The sequence below is a fragment of the Pimephales promelas genome, chromosome 18, assembly GCF_988280905.1.
Source record: "Pimephales promelas chromosome 18, fPimPro1.hap1.1, whole genome shotgun sequence".
NCBI classification, from domain to species: domain Eukaryota; kingdom Metazoa; phylum Chordata; class Actinopteri; order Cypriniformes; family Leuciscidae; genus Pimephales; species Pimephales promelas.
Window position 1 is genome coordinate 6,767,938 of NC_142786.1, and position 11,422 is coordinate 6,779,359.

The following is an 11,422-nucleotide window of genomic DNA, read 5'->3' on the forward strand; positions in this document are numbered from 1 at the left end:
ATTGCGATTGCAGGCTCAGAGGATGAAGCTGTCCATGGGGTTAGAGGCAATCAATACCGCTCTAAACTGCAACGATCTGCAGAGGTCAAACTGGATGAAGTGTCAGACCACTTTACCTCAGATCTCAGCTGTCTGAAGAGTGCTTGTGCGTCTATGCCTGTAAGTGGTTGATGCTTAAAGAGTAGGGGACTCTGTTTGAGAGACCTCAGTGGTCTCAGAGGGCCACTTGTGGTCAATCCGGTGAAGGTGTCTCAGTGAGCCAAATCAGTGCTAACGAATGCTCCCATGAGAAAACACTCATCAATCTGATCCAAGAAGCATTCTGACAGCATCTTTATTCTATTACTTTTGCCTGCTACAGTAGTGGTGTTTGTTTTTATATGATAAACATTAATAATAATAAAATAAGTACAAGGTTTACATTTTATAGTATTAATACTATTGTTAATATAATGAAACTGTAAATTAATAACAATTAGGGCTGTCAAACGATTAATCACATCCAAAATAAAAGTGTTTACATAATATATGTGAGTGCACTTTGTATAATTATTTTGTATGTATATATATATATATATATAAACACACACACATGCATACATATTTAAGAAAAAAATATTATTTATATATAAAATATTTAATAAATAATATATATATATATATATACAATAAATAAATAAAATATATATAAATCTATATACATGAAAATATTTCTTAAATATATACAAGCATGTGTGTGTATTTATATATATAAAATAATTATACACCGTGCACCCACATATATTATGTAAACACAAACTTTTATTTTGGATGCAATTAATCACGATTAATGGTTTGACATCCGTAATAACAATATAATATTGTAGTATAAAATAATAATAAATAACATGTAAAAGGATTTAAGTATTTTTAATAATAAATGTAAAATAAAATACAAAAATACGCTTAAAATTTAAACTACCAAATTTGTCATTAATGTTGTTTTTTTTACTCATCATTGTGGCATTTTATTCTATTAAATGAATAAAATAAATATGTATTCTATATTCTATTATTTTATTTAAGACCAAAAATATAGTTTCACCTTGCTTTGCCCCAAAAATGCATAATCACACAATGCAAGAGTGGATATATTTATATCATAAATTTTAAAATGTGTCAATCATATGTCATATTTGGACATTAAAAATCTTGAAACCCCTTGATTTACAGTACACTTAATTTCTGTCTTTCTACATCTCTATCTTTATGCATTTCTTCCAATTTCATTTACAGACCTGCATCTTTATATCCCAAAACAGCCCATCCCTTTACCTCAATCACTCTCTCCCTCGTCATTATTATCGATCATGCCCATCTTACCCTGTTAATTAAAAGCCATTGATCGCCGGCTACATGCCAGCAATATCGTGGACGGCGTCACAGGAGTCATTCAGAGATCAGCCGATATGTGTTTGTATGTCAGTGACTTTAAGAGGGACGTTGAATGACAACTGGGAAAAAAAAAGAGTCATTTAGAGTCTAAATGTTAGTGCACCTTCAAATATCCTTTCATAGGACCAGAATCCTTGTTATCAGCTTGTTCTCTTGCCTATCAATCGGATTTTAAACTGACTTCATTAAGGAGTCTCAAGATGTAATTTCACACTTAGTTGTACCTTCATTGCCATTAACACATCTTATACATTCATAAATCATATCAATCTTTACTGTTACATTCCTGTCTTTATCTTTTTCACACACTGAGAGACCAATCTATCAATCTTCTACCCACAGTTCCCTCATTCATGCTCAAATCCACACATAAGTTTCACCTTCACACAATCCTAGTTCCAGCATCATCTCAGCCATATCTCTGCAAAAACATGTGTGCCATGATCACCTTTATTTGCCACACACACACCCACTCTTATTCCCCTATATCCTCTTTTTCTCCATCTGAGTGAGCACGGTAAATCTGGACAAGTCAATGTGCCAGCACAGCACATTCACGGAGAGAGGCGAGTGAATTACTCTGGCAGACGAGCCATGGCTGCCGCAGTAATGGTAGACACACGCAATCTTTATTCATTGATGCATTGACTGAGTGCCATAGTGCATGTTGGGATAGGAAATTGAGCTATATAGAATTTCTTAAATGCTGAACTCTGTGGGGATATTGTGGCTTGCATCATCATAATGTTGTCAATAATAGCAATCAAAGTGGACATTCACTTATCTAACCTGGCATTTTTTGGCCCAACATCCTGAAAATGGTGTCAAAGCATAAGAATTTTGGAGTTAGAAGCTGTACTAAATAGACATTTGTGGATGAAAAGTGGCCAAATCATACTAGAGCTTAATTTACTAACTTAATTTTACTTCTACTGTCACAAAGCAAGTTTAATTGAAATTCCCAATGTGATAATCTTAAAGTTAATTTAGTGATTAAAGAGATTCTTTAACACTTTACTATAATTCATTCATAAATTAACATTTTAATTATTGTATGAATATTGTCATCAAATAAGGATGTTCTAAAGCTTTCATAAAATATTAAAGGTACAATATGTAACTTTTTTGTATTGACTCATTTAAATAATATATCATCAATGTTTCCCAAACATGTTTTTGTCTTACCCTTATTCACTATGGTCTAAGCCATATTATAAGTGTTTATATTTGGATGTTTTTTGTTTTTTTCTGGAAAATTTTGCATGCGTCACTCGCGATGTGAGATGTGGGAGTGCTACATTGAGCAAACAGAGGAGGATCTAACAAAAAGAGAACATGACAAAGCTCGTGATAAAATGAGAATCAACATTGGCTTGGGTTTCTAGGGATGGCGAAGAACTGAGGGATTTGAAATGTTGTAAAGCGATCCGGATGTGGCATTTGTATTACTCAGGTGAGAAAGGTATTATATTGAACAGATAAATTGCCATATGTAGCTCTCTAACAGAGTTCAACAGAGTTGTTGTAGCTCTGTGCTGGAATTTATTTTCAGGAAAGGAAGTACTGTGTCTATTAATGGGTTTAGATCGTTTCCATCTCATCTGAACTGGTTATGTCTCTTAAGCCTTGTAGTAAATGTTTTAAGAGCAGTAGGATAATCCAACCCGATCTCACGGCAATTTTACCAGGTGGCTAATTCGTAACAATTCATACGACCTCACTCGTACGATTTTTGCTAAATTGTACATATTTTACGAGTTGGCCAATTCGTATGAATGACCTACCCCTGACCCCGCCCCTAAACTTCGTACGAGTGATGTCGTATGAATTAGTACGAATTAGCCACTTTTTAATCACTTGTACGAATTCGTATATGAATTGGTCGTGAGATTGCGTTGGATAATCTCAGATTTTTTTGTTATAAGAACCATATTCATTCACAAAGTCACGCAGAGCCGAAGCACAACCGAAACAATGTTCTTCTGCAAAATGTATGCAGTTTTGTTTTTTAACCACTAGAGGGCCAAAAGTTACATAGTGTACCTTTGAACTCAATCAATCAAAATGTATTGCTTGATCGCACTTGATTTATATGTAGAATTTTAATACAATTACATTAATGAGCATATTGCAGGTAAAAAAAAAAATCTAAATCAATAGATAACCTTGCATGAAAATAACATATGAAAAGTTAATGCAGGATATAAAATGTTTTAAAACAACATAAGGGCACTAATTTAGTAGATAAAGTGAGCGTTTCTTGGACTGCTCGTAAAAACTGCTTTTTTTTTCAACATCTCGTCATTTTACGTCGCGTTAGGGAGCCTCAGCCTCGGCTCAGTGCAGAGTAGGCTGGTATTCACAGTCATGGTAAATGATAGTGTTTGTGGAGGTTGCAAAAAAGACTTCAAGATCGAGTCCACATGTTAATACTCAAATCGTTAATGTTGTGTTTATGTTATAACCCAGGTGAAAAATATGCATTAAAATGTACCTTAGTATGTTATTAGTACAATAGAAATATATTCAAGTATAGTTTTTATACATTTAATAGTATAAATCTACCCTAAACATACTAATGTCTGCTGGCCTTTTATAGGATCATAATAATCTGAACAATATTGTGAGCACAGTGTATATCGTTAGCGAACGTGTATTTCTATAAGCACGTCTCTCACCAAAAGACACCTGTCCTGTTCTCCACTGGTTCTGCTCACACCACAACACAATTTGTCTCTGACCGTTCTGGCTAACATTATCCTGGCCTGTCCTGCTCTCTTTAGCATGGCAGGCTCATAATTTTTAATTCAGAGTATTTCCTCAGCGTCCGAAATGCCATTGCGATCCATTGTTTTCCTGTTGTTTGAATCATCCGCTCTCCCGCCCGTTACGTCACGCCCGCCACGCCCATTTTCAGACGCGGAAGTAAAGATTTTCTCACAAAAACGACTCCAGATGCTTCTGTAGCGTATTTATAAGTATATTTTAAAGAAAATCTAGTTCCTACATTATTTTTCTATACATTGACTCATGGGTCCTCTAACCTGCAATATGCCCTTTAAATCTAATAATCCCGTATTAAATTACAGGTCAGTAACAAATGTAGTTAGTATAACATTTTGTGTTGTTTGTAGTGTTTTGGCATGCGCAATGAGCAGCTCCTTTCCCTGGTAAATCCACCCAAGGCCTGAGACGCTGTCCTCTCTCCCCACCATTAACTGCTCCATCCATCCTTCATGAACGAGTGATCAATTGAAACTTTGTCCAGCCGGGACCACACGTCAGCATTTCCCCATCTCTGTCTGTTCAGAGTAGATTTCCTATCGGTCTGCTTTAGTCCCTAGCACACTACCATACTACAATCGGCGCAGGATTTAGTATATTCAATCTCTCGCATAAGGTTCACTTCACTTTTGTCTAGTGCTGCATCTCGTTAAAGCTAACTGAAAAAGTTTTTTTGTAATTTCTTCTTTAAATGACCTGCTATTATATTAAAGGTGCTCTAAGTGATGTCAGGCCAAAATATTTTTTTTGTCACATACAGCAAACATCTCTTCACTAACCGATAGCTGTCCCCTAAACACACTGTAAAAAAAACGTGGTCTCTGTAAACACCACAGGCTCCACAAACGGCAACAAGAACAAACTTGGCTCACCCGCACCACGAAACATAACAAACAGTGTTCCAGCCAATCACTGGCAAGACGTATTTAAGGATGGGTGTGGGGGGTTAGTGCACGTCCACATAAAGGGGGTGCGTGAAGGAGAGAGAAGCATCAAGAGGGAAGTTTGAATAATGGCCGACAAAAGACGACGTTCCGATGATCAACTAACAAAGAAGAGGGAAAAGAATAAAGAACGCACAAAGTACCGAATTTACATCGGTAAAGCATTCGAAAGATGGCGAGAACTCCGCCGGCAGAAGGGCTTCCAGTTCGACATTCAGGTTGCTCTGTTTTTGCTGGACAGGTGGGTAACATTAACGTTAAATTCTTTTTTTTTCTTTTCTAAATTGACGCTTATGTTCGCCAAACCCACACAAGGATATAATTAGATAAAAATATGCAGTCAGCGTTAACTTTGGTGAATACAACATGTTTGTAGCAGCTAGTGATCAATCTGTATTGAAAATGATCAATCAAATTAATAGTAGGGCGACAATTTATGTGACTGATTGTTTTCATCCATTGTTTGTTATGAATTTGAATGTTAATTTATAGAGTATTGACAACTTTGACTAAATTTGTTTATGCCCACGTTGTTGGGAAACGCGAAGCTAACGTTATCTTACTATTATTGTGTCCTTGTATGGAAGCTATAATTATAACCTCTGGTGGCGAAACGATTTTCAAATAATGTTTCTCTTCGGTACTTTCCTGTTATCCGGACCCCACGATGGCCTACCCCTAACCCCCGCCCCTAAACCTACCCGTCACTGGGGTTAAGACCAATCAGGGACGATGGCCTACCCATAACCCCGCCCCTAAACCTACCCGTGACTGGGGTTGAGACCAATCAGGGACGATGGCCTACCCCTAACCCCGCCCCTAAACCTACCCGTGACTGGGGTTAAGACCAATCAGGGACGATGGCCTACCCCTAACCCCGCCCCTAAACCTACCCGTCACTGGGGTTAAGACCAATCAGGGATGACTATTGTTCCGAAATGGTATATGGTGGGGTCCGGATAACAGGAAAGTACCTTCTCGTTTTCTGTATTCTGTTCTGCAATTTATAAAAGCACTTAGCTAACTTGGTGACATTACACATTGACTGAAGTATCAATAAAACTCTACTTTGTTTGTAGTGACTACTTAGACTTTCCTTTATGCTCACAGAAATCACTTGCTAACCCAGTGGTTCCCATATCTATCCTTATTAAGACTTAAAATTTTTAAAGAACAAAACATATTCAAATACTCACACAGAGCATGAAGGAGTTGGTTGAGCCATCATTACAGCAGTAGCATTAGCACGTGAGCTACTTTCCCTTTAAGAAATGCACGTTCACAACTGTTTCAGGAAGCACAGAAGGGAGGGGTTGGAGATGAGATCGTCAACAAGAAGTGACGTCACCCATGATCGCTTAGAGAACCTGTAATCGAATTGTAGGAAATATGAACACAAAAATACATCAAATGATCATATTATTATGCACATTTACAGGTTCAGAATTTTGTTTATGGGGTCTACTAGAATACGTTTTGTGCAGCACCAGTTTTTACCCTCATCGGAACTGCTCTGCTCTGATTGGTCAGCCGACCTTTAGACCGATTGGTTTTCCGCTTAAAGTGTATGGGAACTGTAATGCGCTTGCCATAATTGGTGAGTATCAGCTTCCCGAGGCACTGTAAACCCTACTGTAACTATGCTAACAATGGAATCAGTTTTGCCGTATCAGTTTGAGCCCGAGTCCGACAGTCAAGAACAAACTGATCAAGCCGAACGACCTTTGCAAGCACAAATTGTACAGAGGTGGAGAAAACAGTGTTTCTTGGACATGGCAACAACATACTAGGGTTGGGTATTGTTAAAACTTGAAAAATTTCCATTCCGCTCATCGATTCAGATTCTTATCGATTCCTAATTTTGATTCCAATAAGGTAAAAAAAAAAAACGTAGATATCATTCAAATTTATTCTAAGTCTTATTGCAGAACATTTCATTGTGGCTGAATACCATGAACAAAAATAAACGCTAAAGAACACTTACACTTAAAAAATACCATCGCACACTTAAAAATACCATCACACACTTAAAAATACTATCGCAAAAACAACTAGCCTAACAAATATAAATTTCAAGCATTATATAAGACAAGTAAACATTAAAAATAAAAAATAAAAAAATGAGCAATCGCTCAAATGAATACAACTGAACAAATTGAAATTTAACAGTGTTAAAAGATTTTCAGGTATTCAGGTACAGAAACTGTAATCAAATGTAAAATAACACTTCACTTTATGAAAAAAAAAAAAACATTACAAATATAGTTACAAAGGTTATTCGGTCAAGAACAATGCCTGAATTTTTTCTTTGTCTTTTGTTGTTTGATTAACGTTATTATGGAGACGGCAGCAGGAATATTAGGCTACTGCCACTTTAAGAGCTGCACAGACCCAATGTACTTTTACACGTGTGCGCAGCACAGAAAACAAAACTTCTTGCGCCTTAAATGATTTAAAATCATATTCAAATCCCTTTTTCTTTGGATGTGTGTGCAGAAGATAACAGCGCATGAGTCTTTTGCACTTGAGTGGTTTAAAATCACATTAAAATGCACACACAGAAACACAGGATAAGCGGAATCGAAATGCGCGTTTCTTATCGAATCACAGGGTTCTTGGACATATACTACCGGTTCTAAAATGGATACCCATCGCTACTGCTAACGCAATTCAACCAGGCCTCACCACACTTGGGCGAGAATTATTTAAATTAGGAATATTGTGACGTGTATATTCCCAGAAGAACTGAAGACGGTGTTTAAAGGAGTTCATAAGGACTTTGTGCTTTGTAACTTTGTAGACATGTTCATGCTCCTCAAACAGTAAAATTACACAGAAATTTGAGGGAAGTTGGAAAAGTAACAAAAAAAAAAAATATAATAGGACCCCTTTAAAATGACTGTACATGCACAGCCCTACTCGTCTCTCATTCTTAATCAGTGCCGTCACGTTTCCCACACTTATTCCTAATGTAAGCAACAGCCAGCCATTAAATGACGAAGCACAGACTGCATATTATTAAAGAATACTTTATTCAAAGATGGGAAATGATTTGTGTCTGCATCTGAGAGAGAGAGAGAGAGAGAGAGAGAGAGAGAGAAAGAGAGATTTGAAAGTAATTTGCTTGGTCCCCCATTAAGACGAGATGGCTGGCATTTCATGAGCACAGCGAACAGCAGCAATCTTTTGGCAGCTTGTTTTTTGAATGAATTTTAATTAATTCCATAAGAACCACTAATTGCTATAATGACTTTAGCAATAAACCTTAGTGGTACTTGCAATGAGAAACAGAAGTGTTTGTGAGGACCAGATATGTGTAGTCACCAGAAATGTTTAGCAGGAAAATGTACCTGAAAGATGTACGGGCCCCAGAGGCGGATTTGGAACAGTATACAGTCCGTTCACTGCAAAAATGACAATATACTTCAGTCATTACTTCACCTTCACTGTGAATTGTTTATCTGCAACTCTTTTTCTATTTTTCTGTAAATTTCCTGGCCGAATAAGTAACACTTAACAAGTCTCAAATAGCCATTTTTCTATCAAACTCAACTATAGACACTTTATTTACAACTTGGTGCAGAATGTCATTTCTACACCACCAGCATCACCAAACACAATTGCAAAAAAACGGTTTCCCTAAACACGTACTGCATCTTAGACTGCTTTCAAATGTACTGGAGGAATCAAAGTATGTTCACACTGCCAGTCCAAATTCGATTATTTGTGTATCCTATTAGAATCTGATCTAAAATGATTGATGTCCACACTGTGTATCGCAATTGTTTCCAATTTGTGTTTCCATGCAGCTCTTTCGTTTTGCGGAATATCTGCATTGGTGTCTATGGCAATGACGTTGCGTTAGTAGGTACGGCAAACAACAACATGCGCAACATGGAGGGGTTTGCAATAGAGATAGTCTTTTTTTTGTGTTAAATTTTACAATCTGATGTGTAGCTGTAGCGCTGGACTACTGTGTCTTATGAGGCAGCGACAGAATCGTAGGGGGTTGGTATGCGTGGCTTTATTTCGTGCTGTAGCTCCGCCGGTTTCAAAATATTTATCCGTTATATTGTCATTTTCTGCTTGTCAAGCACTTTGCTTCAACACAGCATTGTTTCAGCAGCGACTTTCAGCATATTTTCTTTAATGTTTGACGTTTACATTTTACGTGGCGTGAGAAAGTCCAGCCCGTTCTCATCCTTTAGCGTCACATAGAACGCTATATGACAAAACGGCGCTATACTACGCACATGGCACCCGTTATCATTAATATTCACGCGAACCCAAGGCATCATAAATCCTTTACCTAAACCTAACCATCACAGCGCGTGTTATATTAACGATAAAGGGTGCCATGTGCGTAGTATAGCGTCGTTTTGTCATATAGCATTCTATATGACGCTAAAGGATGAGAATGCGTTGGAAAGTCACATAAACCACGCAAAATCCTCTCAGAGCGGTCAGACTGAAAAGGATTTCCAGAAATGTAATTTGAATAGGATTTCAAAGCATATATGTATGCCTGTAGCTTGAAACTGACTTGTAAAAATCACATTTCATGGATATACACAAAAACCCAAAAGATTTGGACAGAGTGTGAACGTACTCACATCTTACCTCACAGTTAAAACAGCCGATCAGTTTTTTAGGGGCATCTCCCGTTTGATTACTCTCGAATACGAACCTGTAAATTTGAAAAAATACGTTTTGCATGATTTGAGCAAAAGAAGATCAATTTATTAAACCAGACTTTTATTTAAATATAATTTTGACCAAAAAATTGGGAGATTTTGGTCTTTGCCCATTTAGTATGTGCTAACTTAGGGCTAACTTTGAAATGCATTTGCAGAGGACTCAAATATCAAGAATGGCTTAATGGTATGGGTTTTACCCAAACCCATTACTTGTTCACCCAAACAATGGCAGATGAGGGGAATGTTCAAGAAACCAAGTCTCAAGTCTCTTTTTTACAGTTGTGTTTGGTGCTGCAGAAATTACACTCAACAGCTCTGAAGGGATAGTTCACCCAAAAATTAAAACTGTCTCAGACATCCTCGGTGTATATGACTTCTTCTTTCATACAAACACAATCAGAGTTATATTAAAAATATCCTAGCTCTTCCCATCTCTGTAATGGCAATATAGTCAAGTTGTAAATATAGCCAAAAAATATTGACAAACCAACTAAAAGCTTAATATAGCTAATAATAATATTCTGCCTTGTTCATACATCCATCAATTCTCTAAACTGCTTTCTTGGTTTTTAACCCCTGTGCTGGAACCTATGGCTACGGGGTGATGAAACCCTGGAGAGATGGCCAGTCCATCACAGGGTTCACACAGAAACATCTGAACTCTCATTCACACCTACGGACATTTAAATCCACCTATCCTGTTTGTTTTTGGATTGTGGGAGAAACCAGAGCATCCAGAGGAAGTCCACACAGACACGGGGAGAACATGCAAACTCCAGACAAAAGGCTCAGTCTGGACTCTATCTGGGGACCTTCTTGCTGTGAGCCAACAGTGCTACCCACTGAGTCACCTTGCCCTCATACAGTGCCCTCCAAAAGTTTCAAAACATCATCTCTGTGAATGGTCCCATGGGGTCACAGAGACTAAAGGGTGCCATGTGTGTTGGATGTATACGCATTGGCAAAAGAGTCAGTATATGACGCCTTGGGAAAACATGCTACCTTTGAAGAAACCCCAATAAATGTTATTTTGACACATTTTAAGACAGAAATGTTTAAATATATACATGTTGAGCACTTTAATTTACACATTACAATAATTGGTTGTGGTGGTTAACCAAGGGGGTAATCCATCAGCCGGAAGTTGAAGCCTCGTGGGAGCCGCCATTGTAGCAGTTAGCCAAACCTCAAGAATTCCACAATAACCCGGTCGCGAACGGCCATGTAAACCCCGGCAAAAACCTGAATATGCTCATATCCCGGATTTTAAAAACCGGGATATTATACCTGGGGTACCCCTTTTCTAACCCGAATTTTTGGTCATGTAAACGCGTATCGGCATATCCCCATAGTGATTTGTGTTCTGCGCATGTTCTATTCGCAAGGAATCTTGGTCTTTTGAGTAGAGAAACTTCTCGGCGCATACAAAAATCCGAGTAGAGTATACCGGAAGTAAACATAGCGAGACCAGGCGAGACACAGCACAGCATACTTTTGGAGCGAGCTCAGTAACGTTACCAGCAAAACAAAAATCAAAACGCAAACAAAGGCGATCGGCGAATC

General features: G+C 37.7%; 1 protein-coding gene across 1 annotated transcript in view; it reads right to left on the bottom strand.

Annotated features, from left to right (window-relative positions):
• The window catches only part of trim46b (tripartite motif containing 46b), a 50,632-nt gene extending 44,185 nt beyond the window's left edge, over nucleotides 1-6,447 (bottom strand). Inside the window, exon 1 of the mRNA XM_089122719.1 lies at nucleotides 6,359-6,447. Within this exon, the coding sequence (XP_088978845.1) occupies nucleotides 6,359-6,367 (9 nt within the window). The 5' untranslated portion in view covers nucleotides 6,368-6,447. The remainder of the gene's footprint in view (nucleotides 1-6,358) is intronic.
• Between the last annotated feature and the right edge of the window lie 4,975 nt (nucleotides 6,448-11,422).